Below are 23,007 nucleotides of genomic sequence, written 5' to 3' on the forward strand. Positions count from 1 at the left end.
CCACAGAAAACTAGAGTCCCAAGCTATGAACATGCTGTATTTATGTTTGTAAGACAGTACCTGGTGTTTTGGTAGTGCAATTTCACCCATAGATCCAAAAATGCTTAAGCAAGCTGAACAGGACTCCTACAGAGAATCAGAGAACACTAAAATGACTAGCCTGGGATCACACAGAAAACTAATGGCAGAGATGTGAACAGAATGGACCCAAAGTGACGGAGACACGCTTTAAATTACTGTACATTTTCTGAAAGAAAAGATGAGAAATTCCAGTCTAAAAGGTAAATTCTCTAGAGGAAAGCTATTTCAGTAAACTAGGAAAAGAAAACTATTGTTGTCAAATACAAATACAAAATACTGTAATTAGTGTGACAATATAATTAGATCACTGGGTGGAAAGCGGTTCTTAATTCACAGCTTGTTTAAATACATGTCACAACAATAGGTTCCTGTAAGCTACTAATGTGCAATTAAAGTTCCTGTTATTTACCAGGAAAACCTAACTGGTGAAAAGAAGAAATAATAATCATTTTTGCAGGTAAGCATTATTTCAATGGAAAGAAAAAGCCCTGTCGGCTTCTTATGCACTTTCTGATTTTTGTAATTCCAACTTTGCCAGTATGCAACTCTCTCAGAAAATACTTCATGACAAGGGACCCAGAAACTACAGTCACAAATGCTTGCATCAGAAATATTACCACAAAGCTAAACAGAAATTTATTTATTTTTTAAAATGTTGTCAGAACTTTTTTGTAGCAATACATTGTAACTGCAGGCATCAGTATGACTGCTAACGTTTTCCAAATGCATAAAACTCATGCAAATTCCTAATTAGGAAAAATGTATTTTAACAGCTACTTTTCCCTCTCTTAAAAAAAAAAATCTCTGTACTTTTTTCTTTAAATATATATAATGTATAAAAAACACTGGGAGGGGGCACACAGGGGGACAGGACGACCAAAATGAAAACCAAATCCCAGCCAAAGGAAGAAAAGTGACATTGTGACGCCTGGGCTGATGCTGTACGCTCAATCTGAGCCCATAATGCATTTTCAAGATGAGATCATGACCCAGCACTAAGAGAAGCTGTAACAGAAACACAGACACTGACTGCTACAGTAGTGACGTGAACAGGTGTGGCTGTAACAAACCTATGGAAGTGTGAGTGAGATGAGTTTAAATCTTTCAGATAGATAGCAAGGAATGAAGGTGCTAAACAAAACCGATATGGTTATCCTTATTTTGGGCTGTCTACTCCTCTTTTCCTCATCTTTTATAGCATATTGCTTCCAGTGCTAATGGAGTATGACAGCTACACCAAGTCTAAGATAAATAAAGTTTTGCACAGGACCAAATCACACATATTAAAACCCAGACCACCACCTTAGTCTTAAGTGTCCTGAAAGTACACAGCAGCTCCTCCCTCCTCCCATGCCTTAATATTACTAGGGTACTTATTTGCCATCTGGAGCATTAAGGCTGCATTCAGACGTGTGAAGAATAATGCCTGTAAGGATTTTTCGTTTCGTTTTCACAGAGCCATTAATCAGGCTTATCTGCATTTCAGGGTAATTGGACTGACTTCTATGGGTCTTCATCTTGATTGACACTGGAGGAGGAACATTGGCATTATCAGTTTATAGACAGTCTTCAAGTTTTAAGACTGCTGTCATGATCTGAAGGTTCATACCACAAACACCCATTTGTGTTGCTGTGGTTTATGCAGTTACAGGCTTCCAGCAGCTTGGTTCAACTCCTCTGCCAAAGATCCTCACTCACTATCTACCATGAGAACTGAATGGCAAAGTGCTCCTCTGTGGTTTCTTGCCAACTTGTGCAGCTTTGCTCAAAGCAGGGGTGTAACAAACTGTTGAGTTGCCAAAATCCTTTAAATGGGATTTATTGCACGAATGTGTGTCCAACTCCTGGATCAAAGCTGACCAAATACAAGTCAGGGTTGTATCCCATCCACCTCCAAAGAAAATGTGATACCCAGCTGGGTGAGAAAACAGCACCTCACCTGAGCAGGACTAGTGTGGTGTCTCAGAAGAGAGGAAGCACTGAGATCATCTCACAGATGGCCCTTACAAACAGGATCATTGGTGTTCCCAGCTTTTTACCCTGAACTTCCCTCTTCTCCTTTGTTTGGCTATGTTTCTCCTACCAGCGCTCCCCCGTGTTCCCATCTTCCTCCTTGCGCTTTGGCTCTGGTATTCAGAGGCTCTTTTTCTTTTTTCTGTTTGTATTCTCTCCCTTTCTTTCTTCCTCCTCTTCTCCACTCCCATGCTTCTAGCCTGCCTGGGTTTGCTTCCCAAGACCTTTCATTCTGCTCACTTGTAGCAGTGTAAATTTTGGGTTCTTCCCCTAAAATCACAGTCCCACTGCAACAGAGAGAAGAGTTAGGCCTGTGACATGGAGCACATTTCATTTTTCTCCCTGTTTGTGTCCCCACTCTGCCCATTTCACCCAAGAACTTTGCAAACCTGAGGAAAAGCCAGCAAGGCAAAAGCTGTTTATCCGTGACCTTCAACAACGGCAAGGAGGAGTGAGAGGGCTGCTCTCACCGGTCTGGTATAGGGAAGCCCTGTTTGCTCTCCATTGCTCCAGGGCATTCCAGTTTGGCTCCAAGGCTGTGGTTTATCGGCCCCAGTCAAAGGCCACCGTTTCTCTAGTAGCCTGCACAACTGAAAGCTCCCTATCATTCCTCCAGCTCTGCACCCAGCATAACCTCCCACATCCTCCCCTTTCCCCTTTGCTACTTTCACACTTCGTAGTCACCTTCGTAAAAGGCCCATGAAAATATTATGCTGTGCTTCACTACATTTAGTTAACTGTAAAATAATAATAATAAAAAATCCTAAAAGATTTGAAGGTATTTTTAAGAGAATTTAAATATAGGACTCTTTTCATCTAGCTATCACTGCAGTAATATAAATGAAGCAAATTAATTTTAATGCTCCAAGGTACTGATTCTGTGTCACTGTCACTGACAGGATCCAACTAGACTTTATGAGATGGCATTTGACTTTATGGAAGTGAGCACTATGCACGCATTTACAATTTTACAGGGACTTTAAGCTGTCATGCTGAAAAATGTTTATAAAACATTAATCAAAAAATGCCTCTTTAATACAATGCATTGTCTCAAAGATGTTAGAAGGCACATATTGTAAATGGATTCTTTTTCTGACTAAAGTAATTTCTACCAAAAGCCTTTCCCCACTGCTATACAAGTACACAGTGTGGAGAGATAAAGAGCACTTTCTCAGCACATTACTACCTGATCCAAACACTTGGGAAATCACTAATGTACAGCATGCCATATTTCCATGTCACACATGACACATTTGTCTAAAATTACCCAACAGAGTTTGACATTGCAGCATATTCCATAGCAGGGCTTTCAACTGACATCTGCCAAGTAAGAACTTCAAGTAGGAGCTTTCTTCTTCTAACAAGCAAGTAAGAGTTTTCTTTTATCCTATACCCATGATGGAAGTGATAAAACAGAAGTACTGGAAATCAGGGTGGTTTTTTTCTGGTTTAATATGTTTATTTTATGCTTGCTGAATGTATAAGCTCCCCTTAAAGCACTGTTTCATCATTTGCTGTTTTCTATCACATTGCAATGGGTTCAGAGAACTTAATAGAACATTTTTATTACCACCAAAACGTAGGCCATTATCTCTCACACCCAAAGCAGAATTATTGCTAGATGCTCTGCTTACATACTCCACTGTATAGGTTTTTCCCCTTGAATGTCTTCACAACAAACAATTTATCCTAAAACTTTATTGCTTACATTACTGAAACACATTCCAAATCACAAAACGCTGCAGCATTTCTTAGAAAAAGAGGTTTGGGGCAAAACAAAGCGGTCATCACTGGGGCTATGCAAGGACCAGGCGTTCAGGCATCAGAATGCCAAACAACCCTCGTAAAGAGGCAGAGGAAACACTCTGAAGAAAAGCCTTAACCTCTGGATTTTCAGTTCTCCCTTCTACTCATCTATGCATTTCACAACTCTCCGTTGCCATAATCTTCAAGTGTAATATACAAAATGAATGAAATGTATGACGGTAGCTTCTCTGACACTCTCCATGCTACTCTCTCTCTGAAGGATCCTCTCAGGGGTTGATGTGAAGGGAACATTAGTAGGTCAAATAGCTATTTCTTCTTTTCAGCTGAGAAAAGGCCTGTAAAGAGGGGCATATACGGCATTAAACCCCTCCTAAGCTGCCAGAGCGGAAGGTGTCTGAGCTCATTCCTGCAAAGACAGTGCCAACTGAGCACCTGAAATTTTACTGTCAAGTTTCACAATAGTATCGCATACAGCACACTGACCGCATAGTGGGAAAGGGTGGCGAGATCTAGGCAAAATCCAGTTTAGAGGATTAGAAAAAAGTTGTTCATGCAGATAGCTACCAGAATGGCAAGATGCTGCTAATCTTCCCTCTTCTTCCCAGGCAAGTCGTATTGCCACAGTTAGTTTTGAGGAGACAGAAGCTTACATACTCTGCCTATCCTCAGGGAAAGCTAGCCAGGTATAGAAGGCATTTCTTGCCCTTGTCCAGACTCTGTTAGAGATCACGACAGGAGAAGATGCTTTTGAGAAATCAAGTGCCTAAGGATTCTTTTCCCTATATCCATGCCCTCTCCAAAGTATGCACTGAACTCAGGTTAAATGCTTTTCCCTCCGGACCAGTTTGTTTCAGGTATGGGAATAGCTAAATAATAGCTGACAACCCACAACAATACAAATACTTGCTCGCCTCTGAGTATTCCCATTTCAGCTGAAGAAAGTACCTTCCAACATAATATGAAATCACACCACATTGGAAGGCAAATGTTACCTGAAGCTGAGCCTTAAACAGGCAGCCAAGCTCTTCCTCAGGTGAAAAATTCCTCAGGGAAGAAACTGGTAGCCCTTTCCAAGGCCCACTCCGGCTGTAACTCTGAGATTTCTTTTGCTCTTAGCCCTAACCAAGTTATTCTAAACCTTAGAGTAATTTTGTACTCTGCAAAGGAATCAAGGCTGAGCAAAGTAACAGACAACCTTTGCTACTGTCTTGTCCAGAAGTAAATAATGTCAGGAGTCCACTCGCAGTGGCTAGGCAATGGTTTACAGCAGTAAAATGGTTTGTGGCACTTAAGGTTCAATCACACCTTGGTGTCAAAGCCTAGTGTTACCATGGAAGTCTGATTTTCCTGAAGGTATAAAGAGATCATCCATCACGATGCACAACCACAACTGCCTCCAGGTGACGGGACACTCCCTCCCTGACTGGGAAGGATCTACAATGTTTGTAGCAGTTGAGACTACATTTCCCCTGCCTTTTTGCCCACATACATGCTGTATGAAGACTTGGGCTTAAAATATTTTCAGGGAAAAAAGACGATTCTTTCAGTATGTTTTCATATTTCAGGTCAGCAATAATGTAATGGAAAGCAAAAACCAGGCTCACAAAGTGATAAAACCAAACATTTGACAGGGAGGTTTTATAAGGGATGGGTGAGACATGAAGGGAGTTTGGAAGAGCTGCAGAGGAAAATTGCAAGATGGAGAGCTATCCTAGCTCAGTCTGGAGGTCTGCGTGGACCCTCATCTTCAAAAAGCATTTTCACCTTCGTCCCTCTCCTTGGGAAAGAACAATTATTTACCCGAATATTCAACAAGCCCTTGCATTCCATTACATGACTTACCTCTTTTGGTGGCCTAGAATTATTGGGAAGGCTCTGTACTGAATCAGAGCAGTGTGGTCACATATGGGCCATACAGTTATGCTAGGATGCAAGAATTTCACTGAGACCCACACCACGTTGGAAGAGATTGCATGGTCTAATAGTTAAGTAAAGAAGGAGAAGGAAGAAGAGAAATGAATGAGAAATAAAGTATTTCTTTTGCTATAACAAGAACTAAAAAAGAAGAAAACCTAATATGCTTCGAATGCTTTCATTAATTCTTGTTCTTCAGATAGCTGGCTCACTATACTGCTCAGAGGAGCAGTAATTTAAGTGCAATGTAAATACAGTTACTAAGAAACAGCACATCTTGATACTTTTTTTTGATATTTTGCTTGGTAAGTTTTAAGTAAATAAAAATGTAAAAGCTGGGAGGGAAGAGAAAGAAAGTACAGTTTGTCTATTTCTGGGTTTTCAACGTGTGCATTCAGATTAGAAGTGATGTTTAACGAACACAACACAGGCAATCTTACCAGATGCTAACAATGAAACATTTAACACCAACAACTGAAGACTAGTGCTTTAGACTCCAAAACACCTCCACCTGTCTGACAATATGGTAGTAGCAATTAGTTAACAGGGAATTAAAGAATTAATTGAACCACCATAAGTCATATTTTAAAGGTGACCTATCCTTAATTTGGCACCACAACGTGGGCACAGCAATGTTGTAAACTTTTCCTCACACTTCAGTGCTGTTTTTTTTTTAATTGCTTGGGTATCAGTTCACTCTTCATACACGTAACTTACTCAAGGCACAGAATAAATTCTTCCTTATAATTCACTGGCAATATCTAAGCTATGACATTTAAACCAATGAGATACAAACACTTCCTTCCCTTCTTTATAATTCTTGTAGCCAACACTTTTTGAATATTTAATAGATTAGACCTACTAATGAAAGGAATTCTGGACAAAGAGATTGACAAATGTTCTAAAAACACAAAGCTGCGATTTGGTTAATTTGATTATTTCCTTGAACATTACTGCCCTTTCCACACAAAGCTGAGGCTAAGATTTCTTAGCATTAAACTTTTGATTATGTGGATTTTATTTACACATATTAAAAAAGCCATTACAAACATGTGTTATAGTTGTTCTAACTGTATTTGCAAGCACAAGCAGGAAAGGGTTATGCTCCGAACTGTTTCATACTACCTTTTAATTAGATTTTTTTAAAAGGTTTTATTCCTTCTGAAACCTTGATGCAAAGAAAAATTTGATACACAAATTCATTATAAATGGTAAAACAAGAAAACACTTCTTTTCATAAAGAAAAAAGTTAGGAATACTAGCTTAATTTTTCCTTTAATTCTCTCTTCATTTGATTTCTGTGCCCAAGAAAGGCAGATACGAGGCCAGAAAAGCCTTAATGCTCCAGTCATTCGGGAAGGCATTTTGAGAAAACGGCTCACTACCTAGAAATACTGAGGGATACTATTTCTGAAATTCTGTGGACTAGGGTTATGTGCTTGCTGTGGTCATGGCAGCTTTTAGAGGAGGATCCCTCTTCCAGATTCCCAAAACTATCCTGTAATAGGAGATTTCTAAATTTTGCTGCTGCTGTTGATTTTTCACATCTTTGCACCCACTGTTTTAGAAGCGTCTGGAGTCAGCAGCTCAGACTGGCTGCCAGAAGGTGCACTGAGAGCTGCAAATGTAGATGCAACTCTCTCAGGGAGACTCAACATCATCTTCAATACTTGCCAGCTTTAGTATGGGTGACACTTGTAGCCTCTGCCAGCTTGAGGTAAAAAAAAAAAAATCTTGAGTCATGTCCAAACGTGGATCTTCCCAAGGGTAACCTGTCAGCTGTCTGCTGAATATAATGTAGTTTCTTAAAGTAGGTAAATTAACTTTAACTGTTTTTGGTGGGGAGGGAGAGCTCTTCTGTCATTATCATTTTACAGATGAGTATGTGTGTTTATTTTTTTTATTATTATTATAAAGAGGTATGAGCTTGCTGTCATTAAAAACTGGCAATCTGGTTTTTAGTGTCTGATCCAATTACGTGTACATCTGGGAAGACACACAACCAAATAAATAATTGGAGAGGTGCAACTCTGAAATGACAATTGTTATTCATCGATCTCTTTCTGCAAGTCAAGATTGAGAGATGTAAACTTCAAGCGAATGAGATCTCCTGGGTGAGATTCTTCAGTTCAAACACAGTAAACAACTGTTGTCCTCTGATGCACATTTTAGTACTGCTGGAGGCAAACTTTCTAAATATTAATAAAAAACCTATACAGATGAAAAGGAAGCCTTGGGAGCCAGTACAGAATTTCTTGCCACATTCTAAGCCTAATCAAAGAAACATACGTTTCAGGTCCAACAGGAAAGGAGTTTCCCTAATTTACTCTAGTATTCCCCCTTCTGGAATCACAGAGAGGTCAAGATTGAGTAAATTGCAATAGATTGAACATGCTCTATTGCGAATCTGTGATTAGAAAACCAAAGGAGAATCAGGTACTTGGTGTTCAAAAGCCACTATAACTCACCAGATTATACCATTTCCTACTTTCGGAATGGCCTGCCACCACCTTTCCTTCCCAAAAGTACAGCCCCTAGGGATGCTCTGGTGTGAAGGAGACAAACAGGGGGTGTTTGCCCAGCCACGTATATGAGTAGCAAGGGAAAATAAAAGAGATGCTCTGGCATAGACTATCTCAGTGACAACAGCCTACACAAAACTGTCAGTTTGATTTCTTGTGGAGATAGCCCCTTCAAGTGGGTGGTGGCCTTAGTGTTACAGAAATGCTTACACATGCAAAATGATATCTTACCATGGCTGGATTTGTCCATGAAAGCAGGAAACATTCATGCCATTCATACCATACCATTTGGTTTTGCTAGTATTCTGACATAGCAGCTGTACTGGAAACAGCAGCATTTCCTGGCATTCTTTGGGGTGTATCGGGAAGGAAGACATACCAATTACATGGTAATAACCTGACCAATAATATCATTTGATAAGAACTAAATGTTGGTTCTAGAAGACTGCTGAGCTAGGAAAGGCAATCCAGCTGCCTTCAACTTGGGCTACAAGAAAAAAAGATGCAAACATGAGAGAAGTGCAGTATGTGCAGGTGCTTCTGCTCTCCCTACTGTCATATCATGTAACATGAATCCCTCAGTACTTATTTTCCAGGGATGGAGAGAGGACAAAGAGAAGGGGAATCCCAGAGCTGAGGAAAAAGCCCAGGCAATTCCTTGCTGCTGAAGCCCCTTGGGATCCCAGAAGCTGGAACACGAAAGAGTTTCTAACTCTCTGGCAGTAGTGAGGGGTACATATTGGCCCAGACATGGCCTCCATGACACTCATTCTTTCAAGAATATTCCTCCCATCAGCCTCCCTTCTGCCCCAAGGGTCAGCACCCACCAACTCTAGGCAGAGCAGTCACTAGATCATTTTCACTTATATCACTCTACCAGACATGTAGGGAAGAAATGAGAGTAAAAGTCTGTAACAAGTAAGAAAATACGCAAATTCAAGCAATAGTAACACCAAGAAGTATGACATGATACCAGCAGTAATGTCTCCTGTTCAACACTCATAGGAAAATTTCGAAAGTAAAAGAGAGTATCAAAGGTCTTACTCTTGAAAACTTTCAGAGAGCAATTAACCAGGATTATTTTCTAGATCTATATGTAAAAGTCAGAGGAATTATTTACACACTTATAGCTAGTCACAGTTAGTACCCTGATGAATAATCAATCGCCTTAAAGGACAATTATCTGCCAGGAACTGAGAACCACCACCACATTTCAAAAATACCAGAGTATAGCCTGAACACTCACTTAGGGAAATGCACGCAATTTTACCATCTTACTTTCTATTCAATTATTAAGAGATGCCCCCTTTTTAAAATCAAAATGATCTATCTACCTTTTATCTTAACACTAGTTAGAACATTTTGGCATTTTTTCTATGTAAAGGAGAAAGGCGATTATCACCACAGAATAAGAGTCTGTGCTTTATTAGTACAGCATTTCACAGAGTTTGGGTGCAGGAAAAGAACGGATGAAACAAAAATCCAGCTAATATTAAACAGCCGTGGTTTATGCTGTATGAATATATTGTTTATCTCCGAAAAATGTTGTAAGGAGGTATCTGTAGAAAATATGAGCAAACGATAGATAAGATGTGAGCAGACTGGAGCTACATGTGAGCACGATGCACTCTGTCACATTGTGCAGCTGGGGAACACGGGGGAAAGCACGGGCTGACTAATCCATAGCCCAGATGATCCGTGCACAGACAATTTGAGTTGCCTGTGAATCTGCTTGTGCATTACAGCAGGCTTTTAAGAATTGTTCAAGTACAGAATATCAGTTCCATACCTGTGCAGTAAGAAGCTGAGTATTTAAAAAAAAAATCTGAATGAAATTAAAACAATAGGAAAAGTTTGTGCTTTGGCTTTTATTTGCAAAGTTAGCTCTATTTCCTTAAAGTATTTTGTAGCCTAGAAACTTTGACTGCATTACTTTAAGAATCCCATGGTGAACAAACTGCTACGCTGATAAATCTAAATGGGGAAAAATGTACTCTGCATCACAAACAATGCCCTGGTTTTATTATAAACCAACAAAAATAACCCCGTCTTATTTTTTTACCAATCTGCTGCTCATCATACCTACAGTACTAACATTTGCACTTCTGGTAGCCAAAATAGGTAGTGCACTCCATTTTTTGCTGATAAAATAATTTTACATGGTAAATACAAAGAATTAAAATGGTTTTTTACAGTTCTGCATTTTACCTTTGGAGTTGTAACTTCTAGCTAGCAATTCCCTCTCTGCAAAAAATAAAATAATGTTCTGTACTTGGCTGTAACTTTTGTTTAAGTGCAAGCAACAACTGTGGTATTTTTTTAGATAAGCCACACTGATAGCTTTGCACTTCCTTGAGGCCTCTTCTCACTGAATGAACTCCAGGGAATGGCATCATGTCGGGCTTTCCAGATGGATTATGTGAAGCCATAGCTCAATGTCATTTTCAATAGCAGGGCTCATAATTAAAGGTCAAATAGTCACTTCATCTGCAATCAATCAATAGAAGAAGTACTAATACTAAGTACTAATCAATCAATGGCAAATGCACTAATAAAAGCCATGCATCAAATGTCCGCATATGTATGTGCCCACATGTACCGTGCATATATGTGAGTAGGGCAAAGGAGAGAAAGAGAACAAAGTGTGGATGAATATGCCAGAGGGCATTGTGAATACTATATTTATCTTCTCTCCTTGTAAGTTTATATCCTGCTTCACTCATTAAGTGAAATACAAATAAATATTAGTTTTTCTGTGTATGTGATGCACTGTATTCAAAAAACTGCCAAAGCACCCAACTCTATGCAGAAATACCAGCTTGTGTTCCTAACTAAGAAACGCAAAGGCACTTACCCTGTGTAATTTGTCCCTACACAAACATGCCCTGCACTCTGATCTTTGAGACAAAAAGTGTGTCAACTGTTCTGTCTACAAAATAAAACCCAGCATATGGAAACAGCACTCATCTCCATGCAGAGCAAGCGCTTATTCATGGATTCAACAGTGGAAGTGGCAGTTGGCCTCATGAGCATGCACTGCATGGGAATTAGTTGGTTTCATAATATGGTGTGGGAGAAACTGACTTACAAAAGTCTTCTCATGCCTCTCCTATTACCACTTCTAAAGCTTTAAAGCTGTCAGCTCTTCTCCCATTTTAGTCGGTGCCATTCTAAGCTCCCCAGGGAATGGGCCAGACGTACCTATTTGGAGTTTCACCTGCCAAGCTGAGAGAAATCAGTTTCAAAGCGAAAGAACAAGTGTTGGGGGGTCATTTATACACTACCACTGGAATCTTGAAGACAAACAAAGCAGAGCTCCACAACGGATGTGAAACCAGACCCTGAGCTGTGTTTGTTCTTTCAGGCATTGTAATGATGGAGAGGGAAAAACTCTCTCTGCTACAAGAGAACAGAAGGTTTCTCACTGCACCGTTTATAGCAAACACCTCCGGACAAGCAGAAACGTGACAGAACAACAAAAGAGTAAGGGCCAAAGTGCCTGCGTCTGTTCTCATTTCTGCTGAGATCAAAGTGGACAAGACCGTGCTGTGTAAAGATTTAACTGTCATTCAGAAATGGCTGATCCTTAAAAACAAATTAGATCTACTCTGCTTCCACCTTCAGCCAAGCAATAAATGCTCGCTGCTCTGGTGAACATTCCTGTTTACATCACCAGCTCAGGGGCATGCCTCATCGCACTACAGCTTTATAAAACCCAATCATCCCTGTTTACCTAGAAATGTGTGTTTATACAGCTCTATCTTATCTGCGTCTGGTAAAATACCAGCGGTCTCAAAACTAGCCAGCTTGAATCTGATACACAGCAGGCACACCTACGTCGTGCACACATGGTGTAGGGGTGCAGACAGGAGTGGTGGGACCCTCAGGTTTGCCAAAGATGGGCTCCCAGGGACTGCCAAAAAAGAGCATTTCCCCATCAGGGCTGGTGCTTGATTCAGGACATGCTGCTGCTGGTCCCACACAAGACAAGCCTGGAAGCCTCAAAGAAATGCTGACAAGGCTGAGCCCCAGAGATGGCATACGGCATGGGAAGCACAGGTCCCAGCCGCCCAGCGATCTCAACGCAGGGCCTCAGCAGGAAGGAAAGGTAGTGCAAAGCCTAAGAATGAACTGCATCTTCTGACTAGCCACCTAGAAGGTAAACTTGCTTTCCATGAGATGCCAGCTCTACAAGGATGAAGGTAAGGCAGTCTGTCCTGAAGCTGACAAACACAACAGTCTGGAGGCAAGAAACAGTCCCACAATACTCCGTTCCACCACCTACTGTTCCATTTCAACTTGCACACTTACCCATGAGACACCTGTATTAGCAGGGTAGAAGTATGTATGGCTAGGGAGAAGCTGTAGGAGTCCTTGTAGTCAAGGTGGCCAAAGTTTTGGGGCTTTTTGTGTGCTTCAGCAAAGAAAGCTGCAAAATACAAAGCTCGACTCATCAGTCTATGCTAATGAGCGCAGTAGCTTGGAACTGAGAAAATGTGAGCCAGAAAGTCAACAAGCTAGGAGCATCAAACTAGGTTCTTCTAAAGAAGAAAATAAAATATAAAAAGGAGAGCATACTAGCAGAAGTGAACTGACTCAGCTGTGTGCACAGGATGCAGGTCAAGACAAGCTGCATAAGGATGCTTAGTAGAGTGCGTAAAAGAAATGGAAGAATCCTCATTTTTTTCTGGGTGATGGCAAGTCCCTCTAGGACTTAAATATTGAAAAAGTCTGTGCGTATTTTCTTAGTGTCATGGCAAGCTGCAGAAGTTCTCAACAGAGCGTATATAAAACTGTTTTCACGGGGAGGAGACTTACACATTTGTACTGTTAAATACAACCAGCTTCTCTTTTGTGGTCTCACAGGTGTGTCCTAAGTTTATACACACCTCCAAATAGCAAGTATGGTAGTGTGTTATGACTAATTTGTGTGGTTGCTCTCTAGAAATGTAAGTGTAACTGTCCTCCCGAATACAAGCTCATCTATTAGTTGAAGCTTCAGTTTTGTAGAACATTTGGGGGAAAAGACCTAACATCATTTAACCTATGTTCTGCTCCAAGGCAGAGTCAACTCTAGCTATCTGATTCCTGCCTAAGGCTTGTCTACAATGATAGGGGAGTCAAGACATCAACAAGCAACATATTCCACAACTAAAGTGTTTTACATGAGACAGGTTTCCCTGATTGTTAGCTGAAATCATCATAATTGTAACAAAGTCCTTCCCTTCTCAAAGTCCACTGTGAAAGAGTTACTTTTTTTCCTCCTTTGCATCAACCTTTTATGCATTTGAAGATCACAACTGTATTTCCACTGTCTTTTCTCAACAATCCCAATTGTTTCAACCTTCCTCTGTGGTCACTTTTTTGAGATCTGTGATCATTCATGGCACTCTCCTCTGATCTCTTTCCAGTTGGTCCACATAATTTTTGAATTGTGGAGCCCAAAATATCATGCAAATGTCGAAAGCCATACCACGCTCAAGCCAGACAACTTTTGCTACTTTTCTGCAACCCATGAGACTGTGTGTGAAAGGAAATTGGGTTAGTTTGGTATGATATGCATTTGACAAATCTACGAGGCTGTTACTCATTTCCTTGTTTCTTCCTACACTGTTACAATAGTTTAATTATTTGTTTCAGTAGTTTTCTACAAAATGAAGTTAAACTCACTGATCTATAATTCCTTGTCCCCTCCTCGTTTCCACTGTGAAAAAGAGGCATTATGTTTGCCTTTTTCTTGTCTTCCAGGAACTCCTTCACTTCCCACAGACTTTCAAGGGCACTTGCTAACAGTTCTGCTGCACAGGCCTGGCTGAAGCAAAGAACCCTGAGATGAGTTTTGCTGTATCAAACTGACTTGGAAAACATCTCACCTAAGTCCCGACTTGTTCTTCCGCTGTTTCAGGCTGAGTTCTTACCTTTGTTATTGACACTAGCTGTGTTTCTCTTTGACAGATACAGTCTTGAAAAGGTGTATATTCAGTCACATATACTTTATCAAACACATGTTTTCATATTTTGAAAAACAGTAAGAATATATTCTAGTCATTTCACTAACTGAATATAATGGATGAAGCAGTAGCAAGTGGCTGTAAGCATAACTGATTTAGCAATATTCTGTGAATATCTATCAGAACATCTTATCATCACTAAAGTGTCGTAAGTGACAAATATCTCAATGATGTTTTGATAAATGAATTCTAATAAGCAAAACTACCCAAAACATCGGCAGACTTAAAACACATACATTTTGCTCATGTTAAGCAAAAGACAATCTTGTCTATTTGTGGTTTCTGAATATACTACATGCTTTGACTTTCACTTGTACATCCCAGCTTTTAAGATTTTACTGTGAGATTGGGCAGATAATTCCTTACAACCTCTTTAGTAACAAACCTGAAATTTTATCAGTATTGGATTAGGTGACAAACCAGAATAAGAACAGAAAGAAAAATCCAGCTTTTCATAAACAAGGTGGTCTTACTGTATCAACCACTACAATCTCAGCTGAGTGAGAAGACTATTTTGTCTGCACCATAATAAGCATTTATTTTATCTGTGCAAGAATATTATCCTACTAAGAGTATCATACTGGTAGCATTACTTGTCACACTAAAACCAAAACCATTTAAGCAGAAAAGCCAGACACCACCAACATTATTTTTTTTTCAAGACAGCAAGGTATGAATGTTACTGTTGTTTTGCTCAAAAGCTTATCTCCTGACTTACCCAGGGTGAGGGATTTGTGTGTGGAACAGAAAATGATAGCCACTGTGTCTGCTGGTGTGAAACTAGAGTTATTCCTAGAAAAGAAAGAGTTTTAATAACCTTTGATAGCGAACACCTTCTTAAAACATCATCGAATGTTCACATCACTTTGATCAGGTCTAGTGACAGAAATAATTCTACCCACAAATGAACAGTAGTGTTTGATTTTTTTTTTTTTAAAGCAGAATTGTTTCTCAGTTGTAGCAAACTCTCTAATGAATATGCTCCTGTGTGAAGGAGAGGAATTCAGAACACATGGTATGCAGGACACAACTTTACTCCAGCCAAGGTTATTTTTGCAAACATGCTATATCACAGCAGTGACCAGCTTAACCCTGTAAAAAAAAAAGAGAATTACCTACAATTTCTTTTCCTAGTATGTAATGTTAACAAAACGCTCAGTTTAGATAGTGTGTTGAGTCTGCACTATAAGCACTGCTTAGAATATGTAGTTATCTTTCACTTCAGAGAAAAATTGCATCTAAGGGTTTACACACTGGGAGTAAGGCCAGAAAGGGTGGAAAAGTGACATACACAGAGAGGTATACAACTGGCCAATGGATCACCCTTTGGTCCAAGTTAGGAATCATTTTATGAGATTCTAGATATTTACCATGCTGAGTTGGTTATTATGGCATTTTAGATTTTAGTGTTGGGACGTATCTTCCCCCCAGGTTAAGACTGGCAATTCAAGTTATTTAAAAATGCCTTTTAAGGTCAGGGGGTGATCTTGTCACAGAGAAATTTTCCTGTGGCACTAAAAAAACCCGTAAGTAGCTCTAAGACATTGCACCATTCTTTGTGATTCTCCCTTACAGATATTCTATAATTTATATAAAGCATATATCTGAGTCTGCTGTATTGTGGCACCTTCCGTTCAGCAGAGCACTGCTAAAAAACCTGCTCCAGTAAGCTAAAGTGAGAGGACAGTGGTGAATACTCTGACCAGCTCAAGTGATGCATTAAGTATCACAGTACTGTTTTTTAGAGAAGTGAATGTACAACTGTTCTTCCTGGTTGATATTTTAAAAGAAAAAAAAAAATAGCTCTACCAAACATTAGTTCAGGACAGCTGTCTTTTAAGAATCACCATATAAATGTAACAAATTTGACATATACAGAGCAGAGTAAATTGCCAGCCCAGCAAATGTATCTTGAGATGTAAAAAGTCAAACTGAGTTCTCTCTCTCATATGTCATCAGCATGTCTGCAGGGCAAATTATACCTTCAGTGACATCTGTGCAAATCCATTTTTTTCAGTGGATGAGGTATAGCAGTGATTGATTGAGATTTAACAACTCTGTAATTAACACACAAGAAAGGACAGAATTCAGGTCCTGCTCTCTTAGCCTATGAAACTCTAACAGAGAAAATGCAGTAAGGAGAATATGAAATGCCAAAATGAGGTCATCCCTGTTCAGAAATCTGCCCTTCCACATTTGCATAAACTGTAGCAACCAAATCAAAGATATCACACAAAACAAATATTCAAAGGTTCTGACTCAGCACATTCAATTACCTTGTAGAGAAGAGGAAAGTCAGAAACATGAAGCTCATCTGAACAGAAAATACTGAAAAAGAAACAAGTTAAAATTAGACTTAGATCACAGAAGTAAAGATCACTTATATCTCTGCAATTGCTGTGTACGTGCCTTTTGCCCCCACACAACAGGTCAGAAGCTAGACTGGACCAAGTCTGTCTGGAGAAACCCAATGACAGACAAACTTTAAACACTGTCTGGAAGAACAATACGTATTACTGCAACCAAGAAAGCCAGAGATCATATCGTGGCTACACAAAAGTTCTTCCCAAGGTAACTCTTCCGAATCAAGTATTTCTTGGCACAGTGAATGGCAGGACATTTCCCTACTGCATGCTCCACATCTCTCTGCACTAGTTTTGCTTATTGGGTTGACAGCATAAAACCTCTCAGACATGCTCTGGTTGCCAAATATTTAAATTTAGCCCCTTTCTATTTAACAACGGAAAGTACAATGTGTAAGCAGGATCACAATAAATATTCTCACACACTGGGTATATTACTCTCCTGATGAATGAACACTATTAAGAGAAGATCATCACAGATATTTTAATTCCCTCTGAGACAAAGGCTGATTACTGAACTGGGCAGTGTACATCAGACAAAGCAGCTTTCGTTCCAGCTCAGTCAGCTTTGGCTTCCCTGAGCATCCTGAGGGGAGCTCTCCTCTCTGCCAGCCCTCCTGACACCCACAGAGGCTGTGGGATGTTCCGAGCCCACCCTTGGTCTGGGGAGACGTGGGGAGAAGCAGGCAGCTTCCCCCTGTGCCATGAGTAGCTGCTGGGACTGCAGAGACTGAGCGTCATGCTGGAGTGCAGGAACTCCCCACAGAGCTGGAGAAGAAACTCTTGTGACCTGCACAAACCTTTTCTGGGTATTTGTGGGTTATAAGGGAAAGGCTTTTACCTGCAGCAGAATCTGAGGTGGATCCTCCTCCCTTTCCTTGCAAAACTTGTGAATGCAATAAGGCTAATGTGTCCCATAGGGCAGTGCAAGCCAAGACAATACATTTGATTTCGACCCCAGTTTACAACTGGGGGACGTGGCAGGGATATTAGCTATTACCAGTGACATTTTCCATTCTCTTACACACATTTCCTAGGATGTATAAATGTCACCTCAGCATGCACTTAATCCTTCCTTCACAAACCAAGGAAGCAATCCATTGTTCCTGAATTACATTATTTCTGCAACTAAGTACATTAATTTAATATGCACAGAAAAAAACAAAAGATCCCTTAATACATATAATTCTGTAAAGCAATAAGCATGCGTTGCTACCAATTATCCCCTGTGCGTATTTTGCTGTGGCTAGAATATTAACATAAAAATTACATAAAAACATTAATCAGCAGAATAATAAATGCAGTTTCATCTCAAACTCCTCGTGCTTATTTCACATCCTGGTATAACACAACACACACATCCAATAGCAATACAGAAACTTTTTCTAGAACACAATGTGCATATCCGTCTCCCCAAGTTACTTGTTTTTTTTGTTTTATAAATATTTTAGAAAAAAACAAATCTCTGATATGTTCCAAGCAGTTTCAATGCTTTTGTTAATATTCTTACTAAGACACTCCAGTTATGCACACTGGCAGTGAAAACATATATATAATGAATTTCAGTGTGTTGCCCTGCAAGTGGCATATATAATTACACATGGCACAAATGCAGAGTTGCCTTGTAGAGGAATAAAAGGACGGACAAGAAAGGCAATGGAAGCAACCACTCTACACCAACTGTTCAAGGAAAAACATGCCTTTTAAACTGAAAAAAAACCTTTGTTTTTTCGAAGTAGCCATCAGCACATTAGCAAAATTACTTTATTCTGAGTTTCTCTGCATGTTAAGTCAGAGTTTAAAATTTCCATATCGCTCTCTCTTGCTGACAACTCTGTAGTGATTTAAGTGCATCTGGGATGTGGTCTTTCTCAGGTGCCTATGCAAAGAAGTATTTCCTCCATTTGGAAAAGAAGCCCTCCTTAGCATGGCTTCCATCTTTCCTTTCAGAATACTGTATTTATACAGTACCATTTATAATCCCATGTGGTATTTCACACATGTATAGCGTTTCATAATAAAAAAAACCCTGCCATAATTAGGATAGAGTAAGAACTGACCCACAAAGGGCAGGGGCAAATTTCCTACTCACTTTAGCAGAGGCTGGATTTATAGAAGATACATTATTTTTATTAGACAGAAATATGTGCGCATACACATATTTCAAAGTAGGTGATGTATTGATTCCTTAAAATCTAACAGTTTTGAAGGGTATGAGATGTGTAGTTACCTCTCCCCCCAAGCAAAGTGAAACTCCTGTATCTGGAAACCCTGAAGCAAGACAGGAATTCCCTGCTGGGAGAGCAGACAGTGCCTGTATACCACTGCCTTTCCCTGGGAGGTAGTGAGTGATCTGCAAGTGTGTTTTTAACTGATGGCAAGGATACCACCTGTCTACTCTCATGTGTATGTTATTTAAGGCCGAATGACTAGAGTGCTTCTAAAACAAACTCTGCAATAAATGTGTTTATCCACAGAAATATATCAATGTACTCAAACTCCCAGCTAGCTTCTAGGTTTATTATACGGTAAGGAAGAACTATTCAAAAGTTATAACCATGTTTTGAATAACAGCTCAAACCCAAATCTTTCCTTTCTGTTTGGAATGCAACATCTGAGCATTTATAGTTGTTTAATAACTAAGAAGCCAAACCAGAATCGTAAACACTTGGAAAGTAATACCATGCCCCTTTAGAAAGGGAGGACCACTGAGCAATCCCGGGCACACCTGAATAGCGGGGTTCATCCTTCATCCCCCTCTAAATGCTTACTCAATCCCCTAAAAGCATCTGGCCCCTACAAAGTCTGGTAATCTGGTTTACTAGATGCATTAAAAGTACAAACTCTAGCCCCATACCAGTTTCCCCGCAGCCCCACCCTTTCCAGCACATATAACTCATTACACACCTGAAACAGATAAAAGAGGTGCTTTAAGGCTGAACTTACTTATGAACACTATTAAAATCAAGCTAAATTTATCAAGGTCAATATTTGGATTGGCGAAAGTATCACAGAATGTTGTGTAGATGATCATCAGGAGCACACAGCTGCTGATAGTGCCAAATGGAGGCTTCTTCCTTTCAAGCCAGTCCTTGATGTATCTTCGGACAATCTGAAACACAGAAACCAACAGGTTGCCTCTTTTCAAAGATGCAGGGAGCCAAGTTGGGCATCACAAAGTGAATCTGACAGCGGAAAGACACAAAGAGAAGAGAGTAATTTGGATGACGGCCACAGTGGATTTCAAAGCTTCCCTGCCACACAACTCTTCTTCTGGGGAATTTAACATTTGTAGTGCAACTTCCACTGGGCGTCCATAATGAGAGTATATTTTCAAGTACATTCAAATCCATCCTTAATCATGCCAAATGTTCTTTGCTAGCTGTCACTGAGACATGCCCATTAAGCCTCCCCAAAGTTTATCTCCTCTGCTGATACTAATGGATGTATGTAATTATCACAGTCCCCTTTGCATCAACAGACAATTCCAAGTGCAACTTTGGGAATCTTAAAAATCTGACATCTTCAGGAATTTCACGACGGCAGATAATCGAAAGTGATCCATGGAACATTTTAATATTTAAATAGCTAGCGATGCACCAGAAGTTTTTAATTAAATTATAACTCAAGCTTGAAAAGCAAAAGTGCATGTGTTGTGGGAGTTTAAATAATTCAGACTCTGAATATCTAGAGTTTTTGTAAATCCAAAGACAAATGCCATTTGCACGCTTTTAGAATACCAGAATTAACACATGAGAACAAGGAAACCTACCGTACTTAGCGGAACATTTGCACTTTCAGGAAACAGAATCTAAAGTTGTTTTTCAAGAATTTTTTAGAAACAACTATAAATTTTAAAGCAACTTCAACTTCAAATTATGCCAAATACTACAGGACTAAGCCTCGGCAGATACAATGCATCTATTTCAGCCCTGCCTGGGGAGTCGCTTTTAGTTTCTCTCTTTACTTTATATGGTTTGAAAAAACTTTTTAAAGCTTTTATCATACAGCTGTGACTTGTGTTAATTTTTCAGCAATCACATTATCTTGCTTAATTTCTCCTGAGACTTCCTGATGTTCTCTGTAACCATGCTCTTTCAGGAATAATAGCACAAGAACCTGAAACATTTCTACCAGAGGGCTCTAAAGTTGTCTTGTTACCTCCCCATAGCAGTACCATTAATAAACATCACCATTACTGGTTTAATAATACAGTATTTTTATTTAGAGGTATTCAAGATCGATATCAAAGCATCATCATCAATGCTACCATATGACCTTTTCACACACACACTGCCAAACCTGCGGGATTGACTTCACAGCTGTCAAGTTTTCCCCACTGCCTTCCCAGCTTGTTTGCAAGTCTCTCAATAGGGAAGTCCTGGAAGCAGCTATCCCAGTCACCACCAGCATACAGACTTCAAAGATCACATGGCAGGACACATACTAAAAATCTGGCACACAGGGTTCACGCAAAGCTAAGCAGGCTGAAGACCAGCACTTACCTCTCAGCACTTCTAAGTTTCCCACTTACGAAAAAACAACAGATTTACAGGAAACCATGTAAGGGAATGCTCAACACTCCAGTGAAAACACACAACTTTAAAATTTCACGCTTGCCAGATGTTAAAACAACAACTCAGAATATACAGCCAAAGTTCTGAAAGAGCATTCCATGGAGCTCCTTCAGCCACCTCCTTATAAGCCACTGGGTAGGAATAAGACTATTGATGAAGACAGACAAGAAAACTTCAGTGAAGACCCTTAGTGTCCAGTGTGAAAGACATCAAGAGGAAGACCAGATCTGTCTAATCTGAGCAGATTTGGGACTTTGTAATTATCAGAAGTAAAAGGTGAAGTCTTTCACCTCTAAGGTGCGTGGGTTTTAAGGAAGTTTTTAAAAAATCCCATATCCCCTAAATTAAGGTCACACTGGCGGAAAAAAAAAGCTACTGAAGACCACCTATTTATTTATGGTCATTCCAGAAGATTTATATTGCAAGTAATGAGATGTGGAAAAAGAAAAGTGACAGTTAACTATGCTACAGTACAATTTATACAGGAGGTATTTATTACAAAACTATAACCTTGTGTCTGTACAAGGTATAATTATAACATACATGATAATAACAACTTTATCAAAGACTGACATATAAAAGAAAGAAAAGAGAGTTTAAAATGTAACTGCAAGCAGTATTTCCTCAAAATCCTCAATTGGCTGGTATCTTCTTTAAATATCCACCTCTATCTAGTCTGGAATTATTGTGAATCAACCACCATAAATACCAGTATGGCTTCTTACTGCACATTGTACTTTTTTAAAAATGACATAGTTGGACCCTGAAGAACTAAATTGTGGCTTCAGGAAATCATCTGATCAACCCAGCATCATACTAAACGTACACTGTAAAAACACAGACAAAATACATCCTCTCGTAGAATCCCATACATTTTGATCTTCTCACAAGGTTCAAGAAGATCTACAGTTTCAGAGGCTGAATCAGCCTACGATCACTGATTCAAGGTAATCTAAATTCTTGCATAACTTAAGAGGGGAGAAGTATGACCCCCTACAGGCATCTCTAAAAACTCAGCTAGATTTTTCACAAGGAAGGTCACGTCAGCTGATTCATTTTGGCTGAAAAACAATCCATTTGTTACTTATTCATGCCCTGCAGATCTCCTTCAGGACAAGGATGCTTTGAAAGCCTTTTAATTCTTAACCCAATTCTGTAACTTTTCAGGGTTAACACAGAACTTAAAACTAAAATTGTGAAGATTTGTAGTGAAGTAACAATAAATCCCACAAATACAGTGAAGACAACACCCAATAAAGTACAGAACCAGCCAGCCAGTGAATCTTGCTGTTCTGTGGCGCCAGCACTCTGATGGGAAGTCTAATAGAGGTTGAAAAGCCATGAGCAACGCAGGTGTAAATGATTACATAAAGAATCTCATAGGTGCTTTGGAGCCTGGGCAGAGATATTAAGATTCATTTGTCTGCAAACACAGCAAAAGCTAATACAATCATTTTTATGTGTTATGGCCTGTACGAAGGACACCAGACTTGGGCTCCAAACCACCGTGCCAGCCCTCAGCTGAAATAACGAAGTCCAGTATTTTGAAGCACATGCCAGTAGAACGGGGCACAAGGGAGGGACAAGCAGCAAACAAACAAGCAGTTGAGAAAACCTCTGAACTGAAACTCCTGTGAAAGGATGAACTTCCAGAGTGAAAGGATGAACTTCCAGCCTGGGGCAGAAGTGTGACTGACCAACATCCAAAACACATGCATCAAACGGGCATGCTGATGGAAAAGAGCAAAAAGGGGATGTA

At 39.8% G+C, this 23,007-nt stretch overlaps 1 protein-coding gene across 7 annotated transcripts in view; it reads right to left on the reverse strand.

The window, feature by feature from the left end:
- Nucleotides 1–23,007, reverse strand: part of SLC10A7 (solute carrier family 10 member 7) — a 154,931-nt gene that overhangs the window by 9,081 nt on the left and 122,843 nt on the right. For 4 of the 7 annotated variants that reach the window (XM_055701439.1, XM_055701409.1, XM_055701399.1 and 1 more), the window contains 3 exons: nucleotides 19,618–19,783; nucleotides 16,585–16,636; nucleotides 15,027–15,100 (listed from right to left, as the gene is read on the reverse strand). In XM_055701439.1, coding sequence (XP_055557414.1) covers nucleotides 15,027–15,100; nucleotides 16,585–16,636; nucleotides 19,618–19,783 — 292 coding nt within the window. Of the gene's footprint in view, nucleotides 1–13,967; nucleotides 14,110–15,026; nucleotides 15,101–15,326; nucleotides 16,366–16,584; nucleotides 16,637–19,617; nucleotides 19,784–23,007 lie in introns of those variants that run through there. The other 3 variants (XR_008730799.1, XM_055701430.1, XM_055701422.1) reach the window with 3 other exon arrangements.

This window comes from Falco cherrug, chromosome 1 (assembly GCF_023634085.1).
Source record: "Falco cherrug isolate bFalChe1 chromosome 1, bFalChe1.pri, whole genome shotgun sequence".
Classification (NCBI taxonomy): Eukaryota; Metazoa; Chordata; class Aves; order Falconiformes; family Falconidae; genus Falco; species Falco cherrug.